General features: G+C 33.3%; 1 protein-coding gene across 2 annotated transcripts; it reads right to left on the bottom strand.

Annotated features, from left to right (window-relative positions):
* Positions 1–13,853: 13,853 nt before the first annotated feature.
* LOC106765586 (GPI mannosyltransferase 2) lies at positions 13,854–18,449 on the bottom strand. Of its 2 annotated transcripts, none has more exons than XM_014650264.2 (6): positions 17,850–18,446; positions 17,583–17,778; positions 15,752–15,930; positions 15,308–15,555; positions 14,764–14,936; positions 13,854–14,272 (listed from the first exon to the last, which is right to left on the bottom strand). In XM_014650264.2, exons 1-6 carry the CDS (start codon positions 18,371–18,373, stop codon positions 14,105–14,107), a joined length of 1,488 nt encoding a protein of 495 aa, XP_014505750.1. In that variant the 5' UTR covers positions 18,374–18,446; the 3' UTR covers positions 13,854–14,104. The 2 variants fall into 2 exon arrangements, with proteins under 2 accessions (XP_014505750.1, XP_022638812.1); XM_022783091.1 differs by having other exon boundaries at positions 14,151–14,281; positions 17,850–18,449.
* Positions 18,450–19,180: the final 731 nt, after the last annotated feature.

The following is a 19,180-nucleotide window of genomic DNA, read 5'->3' as shown; positions in this document are numbered from 1 at the left end:
GAACATGAAAATGTAGCATGGTTTGTATGAGACTGTTAAATTATTTTTATGCTCTGGTGATGTAATGAAGTTAAATACGTATTGTGTATTATGATTATGATATGATGATTAATGATGCTTATATGTGTATTTTAGGACCACCCGATTAATAAAGAACCGTGCGACTGACCATCTAGTGAGAAAACAATCAATCGGTCTGAAAATTAATCTGAGCACTAACAACAATTAATAGACAGTTAATGAAAATAATAGTCATTGATTGACAATTAATAGGAATGATGTCATTTATCAGTGATTAATGAGTCAGACTTAATGGTAAGCTCGTTATGATAATTTATAAATATATGTCTAACAAAAAAGGCAAGTAATTAACTCTAGTTACTAATCTTTATTATAAGATTATTACGCAAAGTCACTGACTTGAGCGTCGGACTATCTTCTACAAGCACCCTACCCCACGGCTAGGACAAGGAGAAGAGAGAGAATAGCGTAACCTGGGTGATGGAGCGGACAACATTTAATGCTTTGAGTTAGGGATTTCAACCCTACCAAAATAATATGAATTTATGGATTTGAACATGGTATAAGTCTTGTGGAGAGATTTTGTAGTAGTATGGTATTAGTGTGCATATTGATGTTGAGGGTTCTGAATGAAAGGTCATCCTGATACTCTAATAACCCTCTAGACTCAAGTAGAGAAGGATGAATTATATGGTGAGAGGGGTAGGAGATCCTAGCCTATGTGTCGGTTTTGGACATAGGTGTTAACGGACTAACCTTGTGTAAGGTTCTTATTCGTGGATCCAGTCGGAGTTAGAGTAGGAAAGGATTAGCCTTGTATGGTAACCTGGATTAAGCCAACAGAATTACCACCACAAGTGCAAGACCACCTAAGACTTCCATCAATGTTTTATTTGGATTATACAAGTTTATAATTATGATATGTTTATTGTATGTTGGATTATTTGGCTTGAAAGTTTGAGTTATGTTTTAGTTTTCAATATCCCATGTTGTTTTCTGTTGCATTAGCTCACCATTGCTTTGTTGTTGTCTGGTTGTGTATTTTTGTGCCTTGTGTTTTCTCGGCGATGATTATCTAGTGGGTGTGAGCATAAGGTGATGAGATACCAGTGGAGCAGACTTTAGAGGGCGGAGCGACCAATGTTGAATTTTCCATGGACAAGATCCATGTTTTTAGTTTCTATTTTAAGTTGGACTGTATTAAGTTTAAATTTTAGTTATGGTTTGTATAACTATGAGGAGAACTTTTATTCTTCTTTGTGTCAACTATTATAGTGTAAGAACTCTATTATAGTTTAATATTATAATTAATAGAATGTTACATTTGTGGCTGCATTATAAACCAATAATATGGCACGAAGGATGTGGGATGGTATGCAGATGGAAATGTTAATGAAGAAGTTGCAAATAGATTTTGCGTGGAACAAAAAAAATACATGGTTGTGAAGGAAAAATTGTTATATGTGTAGGGAATTTGTTGGAATGAAGTGTGTGAGAAGACATTTGTTCTTGGATGTATGAGGGAAAAGGCTATTGTTGGAAACTAGACTGACCAAATGATTGGTATTAGGGTTGTTGAGATTATGAGGAAGACCCTACATGTTGATAAGGACTTTGTGGTGGAGGTTGGGTAGACTTTTGTGATGCATCATATTGTAATAAAGATAGGGCAATGTTTAGTTAAGATGAAAGAAAATACCAAAATGTTGTTGAAGGCCTGTGACTTACATAATCGTCGGATGATGATTGGGGAGGCAAGATATAACAAATAACATGGTTAGTATACCATTTCATGTATGTTGTTGTGTCACACAAATGGCCATTGTTAGCGAAATTAGTACCTTCAATAGGACGATTATATTGCACATTGATATCCATATGGCATGGTATTAAGGCCAATATTTGTATATTTTGCCTCTCATGTCTTCTTTACGAACTTGATCAAAATCTAAAGGGTCAATACGAATAGTTTAGTGAACTTCAAATTGCCGCATGACCCGATCAGCCTGATGAAATTTCAAAGTAGCAAAACAAATCATAGAGACTATTGCCTGCAAATTGGATAAATCTCAACATCAATTATTGTAAAGACATTCTACTTGGTGTAGGGAAAACATGCTTTCACATCTCAAATGAGTTGGTTTGGCAACACCATTAGTTGTTTCATATGGCTTGTGAAAGAGAATCACGGCATGCATTCAACCTTTCTATGAATGGTACACCCATCACCCACTGTTATACATCATGTGTAGAGTACTGAGAATCTCTGCCACCCTTAATTTCATTGGTCGTTGTCCTTTGTAACTATGTGTTCAATAATTGCATGACCATCACTTGTTGTGCATTGTTGTGCATTGCAGAAGTGAAGACCAAATAAAACAAAGCAAAAACATGGGTCTACAACATCAATTTTGTCATTTCCCCACATCAAAAGTCGTGACAAAATACAACAACTTATGTATGGTGAAGTTGTGCCAAAATGTAGTGACCACTATATGATGAAGTCGTACCAAAATCATGTGACTTCACTATACGAAGAATTTGTGCCATTTAGTGGCAACTTCAGTTCAAGTCGTATAAAGAAGTTATGAAGTTATAAGACGACTTTAGTTGATTTGAAAATTAATGTGGACATCATTGACAATGACGAAACCCTTAACAATCATGAATCTCATACTCCCAATCAAAGGGAAGCCCAAGTCCCAATACAAGGCTTAGGAGGGGCCATGATAAGAATAAGAATTGAATTGGCTTAGGAAAGTTTTGCAAAAGATGGTGGTTAATCTAATGGAGGTACAATTACATGATGAGGCCCAACATGTGGAAGTGTTACTCGCATGTATTATTTGCTTGGAATGATAATATAAGGCCTAATTGTTAGACTCTAAATAAAAGATCCAAAAATTTATTTATGTTTTTTTTTTCTTCTGTAAAAGGGGTATAAATAATTTTTTGAAGGAAGAGAATAGGAAGAATGTTTTAGTTATCATTTGAAGTGAGATAAATTCTTTATTAGGGTTATTCCCTTAACCATTTTTTATCTTATCAAGAGTTTGTAATTCTTGTGGTGATCTTCAAGGCTTGTAAAACTTAATTTTTTTTGGCACCTATTTTTTATGTCTTTTCCTATCTATTATAAATTTTATAGTCAGAAATTGTATTTCCCAATTCTTTAAGTGCTAGAGTCAATCCTTGATTATATCATTATGTAAATCTCATATTCATTCATATTTGTTCATACAATATTACTAATATTATAAGTTATTTTCAAGCCTTAGTTAGGTCCAAAATTCATTGAGGCTAAGAATAATCCTCATAAAAAATTCAATGGCTACAAGTGTCAGTGTAGATTGTAAGTTATATATGCTTCATAACACAATGGGTCTTAGGAACTTGCACCTCATTAACACCAAGTTCCAATAATGTCAATGATAAACATTTTAACATTACCACTATATATCACACATGATAATGGAACATGTTGAATTTGTAAAAGTTGATAGGAACCAACCAAGGCATAATGTTAAACCAAAGTCATCTTACAATGTTAATCTAGAGTCTTCTTACAATGTTAACCAAGAGTCTTCTTACAAAGGGGATAAGAATAGATTTTTCCACATAGGTCCATCTAATATTTTTTTCACCGTTTTCTTTATCTAACATAATGTTCAAAATTATATTTACTTTCTTATTGTTCAATTTTTTTAATGGCAGATGGATTACTATAACATAGGTTTTAGTTCAAGAAGTTTTAAGGTTGAACCAACAATTAGAGACACGGTCAATGATTTTAGCATTGATGAGTCCAATGATGAATTTGATGAAAAGGAAGACCTTTGTCCCTACATCTATTTGACATGTGCAATAATTTAGTAAGGTTGCTTAGAATATTCAACTTCAACTTTCGGAGCTGATGGGTTTTAGTACAAAAAGGACAACTCTAAATGTGATAAATAGACCTGTCAAATTAGTCCTAATAATAGGTCTTGGCCCTAACCCATGTGGGTTGGGGCCAAAAAAGCCCACAGGGCCAAAAAATTCCTTTATTAAAAAAGCCCCCAGGGCTAAAAAACCCCCAAAGCCCTATGGGTCAGGGCCAGCTCATGGGCTTTCTTTTTTACAAAAAAAAAAAAAAAAAAAAAACTAAATATCCTCTTCAGATTTAATATAGAATGACAATGTTACTTAAAAATCCTAGTGGACAGAGGGAGATAACAGCCTCCCAGTGCATGCTCATATTACAAAGCATAACATAAAGTAAAACTCCGAAGGATTACTTGAAGAGTTTCTCTGTGATATTGGTCAATCGTGCAACATCAGCACCTACAAGAACATCGGCCATTTTCCTATTCTGAAAGAAATGAAGTGTAGGTTGCAGATGGTAAAAACATTGCTATAAGTTATAACCTTTAGGAGGAGGGATATTACAGTGAAGTGTTTAAGATAAGATTGCAAGGACAAAGGTAAAGCATTTTCTACTGTCTCCACTGAATATTAAAAAGTTGAGGAATGGCGTGTCAATTTATGTACATGTAAAAATCTAAAGAATCACCTTAGTCATAGAAGAATTTCATAATCACCATTAATGCAACCAAAAACAATGCAACATCCTCTTCCTGACAATGAAAGTATCATTTCCAGAACATGTACAACAACAGAAAATGTTTTTCCAAAATAAAAGAGGAAAGAAAGAAATCACCGTTACCTTGGATTATCTACTAAGAATCTGATAGCAATGATCTAAGCTTTGGTTGAGAATGCTGAACTAAGTAAACAAGTGGATATTGAACATGGCCACAACTGCAACAGATTAATTTAATACCAAGAATCAAGCTACACAATTAACATACAGATTAGTTCACACAACAAATTAATTTAATACCTGTGATTACTTTCACTGACCACAATATTGAAGACTTTCAACATCTTCTAAATGTTTAGACTCATCAATTTCCTCATGACTAAAAATATCTTCAACAATTTCATCTATCACAAGGAATTGAAATACATAGACAGACAGATGTAGCAGTCGAATTGTGTTCGAGACCACCCTCATATTGGCAATAGGCTTTAAGGTGCTTAAAGAAGCTATGTCTACTAGAAGAGAGTGGAAATTAATAGAAAGAAATAAAAAGAAAATATACAAAATTTAGACCAATTACTTCTAAATCAAATTTAATTTTGTGATAAAATCCGACAATGCAATAAATAATGTAAAATCAGGATGCAACCAGCTTTCTAACTAATTCTTTATGAATTATGTAATAAACTTCAATTCACAGGAATGAATATAGGCCTTCCAATAGACGTCTTGAATTTCAATGGTAACAGAAAATATGAGCCTTAATTTGTTCATTAATTTACAACAGAATTACAAATGTTCCACTATTACAGGCAAGACATATCAAACAAACATTAGAGCTAAAAAAGGTTCCTTACAGTGTGATACGCAATAACAGAACCAAATAATCAAGCTAGTTACAAGTTAGTAAGGAGCAGAGCTACTAACCGGAGGAGGAAATAAATTATCTTTGAAGAGAATACACGTTGCTTGTATCATACAAACAGAATTCAGCACCAAAAAACTTATTCACTCTTCACCCTTGTAGAGTTCATCACTCGATTCACCCTCACATAATTCATCACTCGTTTCTTTCAATACAAAGAATGCAAACTGCAAGAGTTCAATAAAACAAAAAAAAAAACAAAAAACAAAACAAAAGGCAGAAAAAACAAAATTACAACATTACAACATTTAATGATAACTTTATCAATCCAGAAGTTGATTGCACGAGTAAATCATATAATCAACATAACAAAACTGATCTTAACCCTTCTCTCTGTAAGAATTTTGTGGTAAAATATTTACTCATAATTACTAAAAACCTAATAGTGTTTTGGTAAAAAAGAACTCAAGATCGAGTTGATTTCTATGTTTATTAATGTCACTCCCTATATGCAAATATTCACTTTTTCTTCTATATCTCATACAAACCCTATTCTTTCATCTCAACCCCAAATCCAGTTCTGATTCACTCTTCTAGTTCTCAAAATTCTTTTTCCTAAATCTCAAAATCCTGTAAACCTCCCATCCTCTCACAGCCCACCTTCTCCCAAATTTTCTTTTCACAACCATAACTAGTAAATCCTATTTTGCTCTTCCTCTTTCTATTCCTACTGCATTTTTATTTCTTTAATACTAGACTCTTCCACACTGATACATTTCTCGTCACTCCTTCTCCTCAACTCATCAACTCCAACGTAGAATATTTCAACTGGGTCACAACAATCTTTAGAAAAAACATGAAAAGTATTTGAAAGAAGTTAACCTTGATTCTTCTTCGCCGCTTGTACCACCACTGTCGTCAAGTGTCATTGACTCTACTTTGTGCTGTCATTCACCGTATGTTGCCGTCCACCATGCCCCGTCGTCTACCATCGTCTGCCGTTGACTTTGTACTGCCGTCTGTCGTCGACCTACGGTTGCTAGCTCTTAAGCAAGTGCTTGATCAGAGAATAAGTCAATCTCGAAAAAGAATAGCTTGATGGGGGCTATGGGGCTTTAGAGTATAAACTAGAATATTTGGGGGTTAGGGCTGACCCGGCCCTAATTAAATCTCAACCATTTTCTGGGGGCTGTTGGGGCCAAAAAAAATGTTGACAACTCTAGTGATAAAGCAATTTCATATTGATAAGGTTTTAAGTTTGTGGTGGTTAATATAAATTAAACAACTTTTGTAGCATGTTGAACACGTTATGGAAATTACTGCCAATTTAGAATATGAGCGTTATTCAACAAAATCAAACAAATTTATAGCATGTTGTCACATACATGTTTGTCAACATTTCTTTCTGATGATCACATTAACTTGGACTTTGCCCAAATTGCTACCATCATCATAAATTCGGTCAAGGCGAATCCTATATTCCCAATTAAAAAGTTTAATTGATGAAATAAAAAATCTCCTTGGATATATTGTGACATATAGAAAAGCTTGGATTGTGAAACATAAGGCACTTGCAATGAAATTTGGTGAATGGGATCAATCTTATAACTATCTTCCAAGTTGTTTGAAGTTGTGCAAAATAGTGTTCCTAGTACAATTGTCAAATATGTGACTCGACCTTATATTGTTGAAAATGTACAAAACATGTCATTATACATCTTACAAAGGGTTTTTTTTTTTGTCTTTTAGGCCATGCATTGATGGATTCAACTATTGCAAGCCAACATTGCAAGTTGATGGCATTTTTTTTTTACTGAAAAATACCATGGTACCATATTGACAACAATTGGTGAAGATTGTAATTACAACATATTTCTTTTAGCCTTTGATATTGTTAAAGATGAAACAAAGGAAGTTATGATTTGGTTCTTCCGACTGTTGCAAGAATATATGACAACTCAACCTAATGTATGCTTGATCACTAGCAGAGACACTACCATACTCGCATCATTGCAATCTCCGAAAGTTGCTTGAAATGAGATGGAATCGCATCTATTTATTGCATAAGTCATGTTGCAATTTTAAAAAACGGTTCAAAAATGCAGAGTTGAAGAGACAACTAATATACATGGGTACCTATATTAATTATTTTTCAATTTACAAAAATAGACATGTTACATATTTAGTTAATTCTAATTTTACATTGTCATAGGTTATGAAATGAAACCACTAATGCTTGAAGCAAAGTTATCTGCTATGAAAGACAAATTTCAACAAGCACCTTCTTAGATAGACAAACTACCATTGGAAAAGTGGACCTAAGCTTATGATGGAGTCAAAAGGTACGGAAACATGAACAAAATTAGCTCAATGTATGAACTCCATTTTAAAAGGAGCAAGATCATTGTCAATTTGTGCTCTTGTTAAGACAATTTTCAAAAGAACCAAAACATGGTTTGTGGAACGAGGGACAAAGACTGAATGCTTGTTACGAGCTGACCATCGATATTTGGAGGATATTTATGCTTTATTGATAAAAAATGAACAATAATCAGTCATGTGTCATGTCCAAAGATTTAATCAATAGAATTTTGTGTTTGGTGTCGATGAGATTGTTACTCCTCAACTTGGACACCACTCAATGTCATACATAGTTAAGTTAAATGATTGGTGGTGTGAATGTAGAGAGTTTCAAGCTCTTTGCCTACCTTGTCTTCATGTAATGGTTGTTTGCTCGTACTCCCATTTATAGCTGACTAAATTTGTAAATCTTGTCTACAACTTCCAAAATAATTTCAAGGCTTATGAAGTGCAACTTTATCCTATTAAAAATGAAGATTATTGATCTACTTATATTCGCCAAAATTTAATTTTTGATCCTTGCATGCGACACAAAGAATTGGAAAGACCAATTACAAGTTGTATCCACAACAAAATGGATTAGTCAATTCCATACAAACTACAAAATGTTCCTATTATAAAAGTATTGACCATAGTAAAAGCACCTACCTAAATAGAAACTAAGATTTCATTTCGTGTAACTGTAATCATAGCATTACATCAACTTTGTTTACTTTAGTTTGAATATATGTTATTTTCTCTTTACCAAGGATGTTATTAGATGTACTTCTTATTAAGCAAAACAATTTTTTTTTCTTCTATGATTTATTTACTTTCTTCTCCTATCTTTTATTCAACAAATATTTAACATTTATTTAATGTATTTAGTATTAAAAGATATAAAAAAATGGCATTCAGAAAGAAGTCGTACAAGCCTACAACGACTTCAACACACACTACATTACATAAAAGTCATGTAGTGCTTTGATGACTTCAACTCCAACTGAAGTTGTGCTAATATGGCAAGACTTTGCTTTCGTCTAAAATTTCAATTAGCTTAAGTCATGTCTAACTACGACGACTTCACCAATTGTACTAAAGTCACCAAAAAGTGGGACAACTTTAAGCCAATCTAAATAAAATCGGGTTAGCTTCCTATGACTTCTTCATAATGAAGTCATCACATCTTTCCATGACTCACCCTCACTGTAAATTCTTTTAAAGGATGTACCACTTTCATATTACGATTTCAAACTACATAACAGTGATAAAAGTACTACAAGAAAAATGTAATTTACCTGTAGATGATTACATACGGATTCGAATCCTTAGGGAAATTAGTCGTTACATACGGATATGAAAAATCGAGTTACATATGGATTTTTCTATAGGTGATGCAAAAAAAATTTCATATCGATTTTCCTATGTAATGTTGGCATGTTAGAACGAGATTTTTGCGAACGATATTATTCATATGTAATTATATAGGATCTGTAGATAATATTAGTAAAACAAAATTTAGCTATCGATTTTACATACAAATTTCAAAAACATAATTATTAAAAATAAAATTAAAGTTTAGTGCTACACTCTCCTAAAACTTTTCACTCTCGCATGCGCACTCACTAAAAAAAAGAAAGTCTCTTGGAGAAGAAGTTGAAAAGGTTGTAACTCTCACCTTCTTCTCACACTCATTTCTTCCTTCTCTATTTCAATCATAAACCACTCAAAATCAAATCTCCTAATCTAGGGTTTCCTAACGCACGTCAAAAATCTTTCCTCCCACTTTCATCCCCATAATCTAGGGTTTCATATATTTAACCCTTTTTCCTTCCCTTCTCGTACACTCTAATAATTTTGGGTTTCCAATTGCTCATTCTCTTTTGGGTTCTACGTGTCATGGGTTTGTCTTTCGTGCTTTTAGTGGTTGAAATTTATTCAAATTTTTGGATTTTAGGTTTTAGGAATGGCTACAACGGGTGAAGAAGATCTTGACTACGAAAATGATGCCGAAGAGGCCATGAGATTGCTTGCAATGCGGAGAATACGTGAGGTCAGTGATGATTAGGAAGGTGACGCCGACACTAATGCCAAAGTTGAAGCTTTTTGGTTTGGTTTGGTTTGGTAAGCTTTGGAATCATGGGCATTCATAGATAAGTATATGAATGTGTATATATACGTATATGGAAACGTACAAATAGTGCCTTTGGACAGGGAAGAAATGCATATGCACTTTGCGAAGACAAGATCCTCTATAAGACAAAATTGTCTAAAACTTTCATGTTTTGCAGTTTAACAAAAAAGAATAAACGAAATGAGTACTTTACAAAGTATTGTCTTTGTAAAAATAATGTCGTAGAATAAGAAGCACCTTATGAAAAAGCGATGTGAGATCTAGATGTTTGAAGAAAAGTTTTAGTAAACATGTTGATATCTTATTAGATGCATTATCAAACGATATCCTCATAAAATGCATCAATATGTTTTGTTAAACGATCTTTCACTATGCTTTGCAAAATAATGTGCTAAATGATGTTTTTGAAAAACACACTAAAAGCTATAAACAACGCTCCAAAAACAAATGTGTTAAGTAACACTATCCTAAATGAGCTCTTACACTAAACAAGATCAATAAACAAAACATTGGTAGTCAATGCCTTGTATAGGCTAAACCATACATTGTACCAAACGATAATTTCATCTAACGATCAAACCTTTATGAATTACTTCGTATCTTTTCAAAAATTCTTAAACAATCAAATCTTGTTTGAACAATAGAAAACTTGAAAAGTACATTGTTGTTCAACAAAAGTGATAAGAAAAAGGACACATTTGCCTGCATGCATATCTATTATACTATTTGCAGTTGCTTATTACAAGCATCCACATGCTCTATCATATACAAGTCATAACTGGATGTTAGAAACAAAGAAGACATTCACAAAATGTTCTCACCTTCAAAAACCATGCTGAAAAGTTCGTACAACCTACTTTGGTTAAAGTATTGAAAAAACATGTCTACTCTGACAAGTTGACTTCAACCCGTGACTACTACCTATAAAAAGGCTATAAAGATCAGAAGATAAAAAAACAAGTGCTATCTAACGGATATTTTCTCATGAAGCCTATAAATAGAAGATCCTTGAAGATAATATCAAGAGAATAAGCGCACGAACAACGTAAAGAATATCTGAAGCAAAACTCATGTCAGTGAAAGAATATATTCTCAAGCTTCATAGAACTATAAGCTTACATGTGTAAGAAAAGAGAAAATTCTACAAAGTCTATTAAATTGAATTATATTGTAAACGCATCCTCTTTGTAAGAGTTATTGTCTAAGACTTGTTAACAATTTGATTGATTACACATTCTGAAGAGAATTCAAGCATTTGTTGATTAACTCAATTAAGTGAAACGATTACTAGGCAACATATCATATTGATACCAAGATTGTCTAGTAGAAACCAGAAGTGGGTGAAACTCAATTCTAAACAATGTATCATATTGATACCAGGATTGTCTAGTGAAAACTAAGAGTGGATGAAACTCAACTAGACAGCGTATAATTAAATGTAGTCAAATTTTACACGATTTTAATTAAAAGTAATCATTCTACAAAACAAAATCGTGTCAACATGGCACGACTTCAATACTTTTATTTATAATATAAAAGTCCTAATATAGTGACACGACTTCAATGTATTATTGATAATATAGAAGTTGTAGTATGTTTTCACAACTTGAATTTAATATAGATTTACAAATGGTTGTCACTAAAATATTTGTATCTTCGATTGGATTATTCAATGTTGTACTAATTTACTTTATTGTCAGATTTAGACATATGGTAATTATTATAACAAGATAAGATGAGAAAAAAAATAAAAAAATTGAAAAGTTAATATAACAATTGAATAGTTAATTTAGTCATTAAAACTGTAAAAAAAATTCAAAGTTAGTCATAATATTTAAAAAAAATTAAAATAAATACTCCTTAAATAACTTTTATCATTCGCAGTTATTTTTATTTCATGTATATATTATTATTATTAAAATGTAATTTAGTTTTTGTATTTTATTATTAGAATACAGTTTAAATTATAAAGATTAAATTGTATGTTAATAATATAATATATAGAAATATATTTAAAATAATTTCTATCTTATTGGAAATTCGATGAGCAGCGATTGTAGTGATAAAAAAAACATACTAACAAAGTGCACGAGAGTACAAATGTTTAATTACAATATTATCAAGAGAGTAGAAACTAAGTCGTGTGAACATAATACAACTTTTATATTATAAATAAATTCATTGAAGACGTGTCATGTTGGCATGACTTTGTTTTGCAGAATGCTTAACTTTAATCAAAATCGTGTGAAGCTCTAATAATTTCTACTTATATACCAAAGTCATTATAGTGTGTCACGATTCCAATTTAATTTAATTGAAATCGTGTTTGAATGACACGACTTCTCCATCATGAAATCAATCCAGCTTTGCACTTGAATACCTTTCAAGTCATTTAGTGACAAACACTTGAATACCTTTTGTTTCGGTAGGGATTTTCTGGAACCGAAAGCACTAACTTTGATGACGCGATTCTGCTTCCTTCTGACGCGAGATCTTCAAATTCCTTCGCTGTCCGTTCTTCAGACCGTCCGTCAAGTTCCAACCTTCACCCGGGAGGGGGGTGGTACCTGTAAAGGCACTCCGACGATCAAGTTAGACATCGGTGTACTAGACATCGGTGTAGGAAAACCCTCAGTCCTCAAGTGGATGCTTAGAACGGAGAAAGGGTGGAAACTCAATTAGGTGCGAAAGTATGAGTGTGAGAGAATATCAGCGTACCTTGTTTGGAGCCTTTAGTTCTTTATTTATAAGCTTTGGATTGATACGAGATTAACAGAACAAAATAAAATATAAACAGAATAAAATATAAACAAACTTTACCTGATATATCTCTACTGATATATTATTTGGTACGTGATAAATGATATTATTCATTTATTCGTATTTGCGAGATGATGAACCTCGAGTCCAATAGAGCTGGACCAATCTGTTGATTCGCCCGTTTGATTAACAAGCTTGGCCTTGGCCGCTCGGTTTAGCAGACCGGACGTCAAAGATATACTACCGTACACCTTTTAAGTTATATACTTTAAACATGTATATTTGAGAACTTTTTTTCTCAAACAACTAATAAAATAATTATCAAACTAAAAGTCTATGTATACATGGTATTATATATTAGGAAACCCATGATTTTAGAAAATAAAAAAAAAATGAAGGAATTAGGGTTTGGTAACCCATGACACTAGATTGTTTCTAGGTCACATATCATACCATAAAGAGGAGAAATATGGAAATAGAAGAAACACTTAGCTATAGAGAAAACAATTTGATGGAACTTGAAGAGGAAGATGACAAGGAGGCAAGGAAAGGTAAAAAGAAGCTCCAATTTCGTTCAACTCTATTTATAGTAAGGAGCTCCAATTTCTCTCACCTATCTTTCACTCGAAATGAGAAAATAAAACAACTTTGGACTATTTATACTTAACTTGCAATGGTTAATTTTTGGAGAAAATTCCAAATTAAGTCAATTGTTAAAAATCTCCTTTATCTAAGTGGAGTCATTCCTATGGGCAAATTCTAAAATTGGTGTGTTTTAACAAATTACATTTGCTAAGAAAATGTGTTATTTTTGCTTAGCACATTCCAAAGTACTAAACATAATAGCTTCAGCAACAGAAAACCTAAATTTTAAGCTGTAGAACTCAAATTCGCTAAGTGAATTTTAAAGGGTTAAATGAACTCAAGAAAATTTGAGCAGAAAACTTTCAAATAGATTTTATTCATAATTTTTCTGACCAAAAATGAAAAATAGACTAAGAAATTGTTTCTACTAAAACAATTTTGAATCAAAGTTTAAAAGAAACCAAGTTGTTTCTTTTTTTTCTACCACATGTACCAATTGAATTGTTTTGTTCATTCATGTCTTTCGAGTAGTTTCAAGATACTACAAGAAAATATGAAATCAGAGGTGGAGGAAAACGTATTTCATTTCTATTCGTGTTTGTATTGTGACATGATACAATATAAGTATCGAACACAGAAAAAACAATAAACAAAGTGAAAATTACAAAAAGAGAAAAAAGAAAGGTGCATTAGTTCAATCGAAGCAACCTAGAGAAATCTAAAATGTATCAGCGATGCTTCATATGCCTTTGTGCGTGGCATTGCATGAAATAGATGATCAAAAGCTTTCATGGAGAACCATCTTCCATTCTTCTCATTAAGTAAAAGGATAGAAGTTTGAAAACAACAAACTACCAAGAAATATATATGCTATAGAGTATGCCCATATCACGTATCCCCATCTATAGTATTTTGTAGGATATGCCATTATGTACGCTGCAAACCAATAAAGAGGAGGGCTCGCTGACAAGAAACGAGTAGCCACCTGTTAAATCTCAATCACCAAAAGTTCCCATTAGTGACAGAAAACGGAGTATGGAAAATGCAGGATGCCTGCAAATACTTTTCTTGTTGTCAAATACTATTTAAAAAACTTCCCCATAAGAACTTTTAAGAGAAAATAGAAAAAACAAAAGTTTATCTAAAGATTCAAATTAGTCTGTACATGAGCTAATTTATAAAAGTTCATTCGTAATCTTTCTGAACCTTTATTTTTTAAACTCGTAACTAAACTATTTTTAACTTGCGGAAAAATCATTTCATTTTTTCTTTTTATTTTTCTCTTCTATAAGAAGTTCATGTCGATTTTCGTTGCCCCATTTTTCACTAAGCCCACCCTCGTTACCAAGTTTAGAACATTTAAGAGGACAAGGTCTTAAAAATATGATGATTAGCTAAAGTTCAAGTTTACACGGGTTAGTTCTCTTAATATGAAAGACAAAAGCATAATAAAAAAACATGATAGTTGACACTAACCTGTACATGCATGACAAAGAAAGCAGTACATGCCATGAATCCCAAGTGTAACACGAATGGGAGCACAGATGCAGACAAGTATCCTGGCCATGCTTCTGCTGACTCGGATTCTATTGGAACAGTGGCAACGTCTCCCTTGATCACATTCTTTCTTCTCCTAAGATTTAAGTGTTCTGTTGCAGGAGTGAGTAGTGTTACGGTTGCAAAAGTAAGATATAAAACCTGATTAAATATTCAAAGTCACAAGATTATGTATGCATGCTTATATGCTGTACAGAGCAATGGATGAAACAATTAAGTATAGCTTGTAGTTTTGTACATATACAGCAGAAAGGAATGACCAGAACACCGGATAAACAACAAAATGGCCAAACCGCATGTGAGAGAATGAAAAGGATACACCACCATATAAAAACTGTCAAAGCAGATGATTAAATTGTTATACTCAATTTGGTGAATTAACTATCACCTTTCCTCATAGAGTAACGTACTTCAAAGTGTGCAAAGTAATTACGAAACACAATTGTAAATTTGAGAATCATACCTTCTACCCTAACAGAGGAGGACTTCCCCACACTATCAGCTTCTTTGGACTTTGAGAGATCATCTGACAAAAACACAACTCCACAGCTCTTTTCTTCCATTGGAGCTAAAAAACCCAATGAGAAAAAGTTCTGAGGCCTTGACTTGGCATAATGGACAATCGAGCACAGTGCCAGAGACAGTATTGGGGATGCAAGAAGAAAGTTAGGCAATTGTTTCAGCTGAAAATATCTCAAGAAACCTACACCCCTGGACAATCAGAACTTAACAATGATCAACTGGAAAACTGAATATTTAAACATCCAAATTCTAACATTATACACTACAAAGAAAATACATCATAATAGGTTGCATAGAGCCATAGAATAGAGTATAATAATCAGTCAATAGCATATGATTAGCAAAATAAATCAACATAAATTTTGGAACTTTATGGTGAACATACCAATAATGACTTTGAATGTAGCTGTAAAGTAAAGGTATCCTTGCCTTGCACCAGGGCCTTATTTCATCATGGGAACGACCAACACACATATTGTAATAGCCATAAGCCTGGAAAGCTAAAAATGGAGAAAAAATACATGCAGTGCGTAAAGCTCCAACAAAAATAATCTGCAAAGCCAACTGGAAAAATGACAAAGAATCAATTAAGTATTCCAGTTTATAATTCATAGCAATGATTGAAAACCTTTTTCTTTTCAGTTTAAATGGGAATCAATCCTAAAACACCCTAACTACTTGAGCTGCATCTATACCTCAGTTTACAAATGTTTCTTTAGCCCTGATAGAATGGTGGTGAGGGGTAAGATTTAGGGATCTAAAGCAAAAACACAGAAAGAAAACGGACTTTTCATTAAAGGATCCTTTATCCATATCAGGCAATAGAAAATTATGTGCAACTCGTGGCAATTCAAGACTGCCTAGAAACTCTCCCAGCAATTCAAGACTACAAACAACTTCCCTCTCCTCTCCTCTCAGACCAACCTCCAATTTATTCTAACACTGACAGAGAAGTTAATTATAACTACTCTAACTGCTCTGAGTTAGTTACGACTTTGTTTGTATCCCAGTGAGTTATAACTAACTTAACTACTTAACACTGTGAGTTAGTTACTATATTTCTATTCTTCTGTCTTCGCACACGCATTTTCCTAATGAGGGTCCTTGCATCAAGGACGTAGTTAAGAAACAAATTAAACAAGTTAAGAAAATTATTAGTTCCTGTTACACACTTTTCTACTTTATGACCTATCACATGAAATATCCACAACTACAAAATTCCCTCAATTTTCTTTTGTAGCATACAATATCACGCCCCTACCACTTTTTATCCCCCATCTTCCACACCGAATATCATAACCATCTATAGTCTTTTATTTAAACGACATTACAAATATTGAAGAAGCAATATATTTCTTCAGACTAGCAACCAAGTTCATTGAATTCACCACTCTTTCTCCATCAAACATCAGCAACCACATTCCTAATTTTGCAAATTATTAACATGGTTGATTCAAATTCCCAGACATGGAAAACAGTTGCATCGTTAATTAATACAAAGACAGTCATGCGAGACTGAATGCAAATGACATTTTCCACTCAGACTCCCAAATCATTTATCAAGGTCCTCCTATTTGGATAAACTTCCTGGCAAACAATTACAGAAAAAGAAAATAAAAAAGATAAAATGAATGGAATCGCTCCTATGGTTTAAAATCAATTTACGCATATCAAGAAGTTATTATGACACAGATCTGACATGTGAATGAGATACAACGATACAGTTATTCTAAAAATTATGTAGGATAGATTGTTATTAAAATACATATCTAAACAAGTATACAAACTTATAAAACATGATTGTAAGCAATTCTGCAAACCTAAATTAAGAAATACCTCTTGACATTACTAAAAACAAAATCATCACAAATTTCTTTCTACCATCTACAAGTAGGATTACCCATTGTAAACCTCATTCCTTTCTTGACATCATCCACAAAGAGGGAAACAAAATCCATTTTTAGTTCATCAAGAGACAATGCTTCTACATTTCCAACTAAACATATTTTCTATGTCTCAAGTTGTATTGGATTTTCATAAGAAAAACAAATAAATAAATAAAATCAAGGCCCCAATGCTACGCCTATACTAATGGTATAATTATGAGACAGCGATAAGTGTAGTAAAATAAAGCGTACAGATTTACGAAAAATGTTTATCCAAAAGGGTGGGAATGAAAAGAGTAAAAGGAGAATGTAGGAGGGGAAGGAACTAACAAGAAGACGCTTCTGGTGAAACAGGGCGTGATAAGAGCGATGCATAGTCTGAAAACAGAGATAGCCAGCATTAAGCACGCCATTAGACCTTGCACAACCGGAGAGCGCGAAGAAAAGAGCGGCCAAATTGTTTCGGCCGCAGACGAAGTGATACATCCCTCCAAAACACAAAAGAGCGTACAAACTCTCGGAATATCTGCCATCTCAGGAGAAATCAAACACAGAGGCAAGAAATCCATAAAGAGGTGCGAGAAAAAGAAGATTTACATGGAGGAGTAAAAGACAGAGGCGGGGTTGAAGCAGAACAAAAGAGTAGCCCTTAACGCAATGTCGGGGTCCTTCAATAGGGTCAAGGAGAGTCTGTAGAAGTAGAGAGCGGCGAGAACGAAGGCGAGGTTGTTGATGAGGTAGCCGAAGAAAACAAAGAGGGGTGTTTGGGTGGGGAGGAAGGAGACGAGGGAAAGAGAGAGAGGAAGGAGGGGGAGGAAGGCAAAGGATTGTTCGTACTCGTAGCCGCACCGAACGATGCGGAGGAAGTAGACGGAGTCCCAGACGACGGCGTTTTGGAGAGGGGAGGAGAGTGTGGCGTTGGGGGTGGAGAGGCACGGAGGGTTTAACGCTGCAGATGTGTCGTAGGGTGAGAGAAGAGTGCGGAAGAAGACGATTAGGGCGAGGAGGAGGAGTCTGGAATATATTGCAGATTTCAGTACCAAGTGGTGGTGGTGGTGGTGGCGGTGACGGTGGTGCTCTGCCGTTGTTTCCGCCATTTTTGAATAGGGATCACCTCGCATTGCACAGACCACTGTGCCCTTTTTAGGAATCTATAGTTTAGAAAGATAGTTAATTAGACACTTGTATAATATAATCACTCACCCAACTTCCACTAATTACTGAATAGTAAAATAATATACAATAATTAATACAGTTAACTATCTTTTAAATATTTTTTATTCTTTGGGTTTGTATATCTCCGTACTTTCTGAAATTAAAAATTCAATTTAATTGTTTTATTATATTATTTTAAAAATATTAAAGTCGTATTTATATTTTACTTCTCAAATGATGAAATGAAGCTATGTTTTAAAACATGATTTTGTGGAGCAATAAAATGTTCAATGTGTTTTCTAATGGGCTGGACTTCTCATACATATTAACCAAATCAATTCGTTATAATAAACAGTAACTATTAACACAAAACTAACAAATTCTCTTTTTTTTATATTTACATGGTAAACAAATTAGCAGTAATTACATATTTAATTATTCTCAATTTTCTTTTAAGACTACTAAACAATCATTTCAATTGTTTAGTCATAATGTCCGAATACTTTTTTAACACTTAAAAAAGATTTAATATTGTTTAGTCATAAGTGTTAAAATATTGTTTAACATTATGAATATATTTAATCCCAGAAAGTCATGATTCATAGAGTAGACATCAAATATTTGATGAATATTGAAAAAAAAAACATGATCAAATTGTCATGAAAAAAAAAATGAAGAAAAAAAATAATGAAGAAAAGAAAAATAAAAGATTAGGAGTTGAGAAAAAAAGAAATAAAAAATGAAGAAAGAGAAAAATAAAGAAAAGAGGAGCA

This window comes from Vigna radiata, chromosome 7 (assembly GCF_000741045.1).
Source record: "Vigna radiata var. radiata cultivar VC1973A chromosome 7, Vradiata_ver6, whole genome shotgun sequence".
NCBI lineage: Eukaryota > Viridiplantae > Streptophyta > Magnoliopsida > Fabales > Fabaceae > Vigna > Vigna radiata.
Note: the sequence above shows the minus strand (reverse complement) of the source record. Positions and strands in the feature narration are given on the sequence as shown.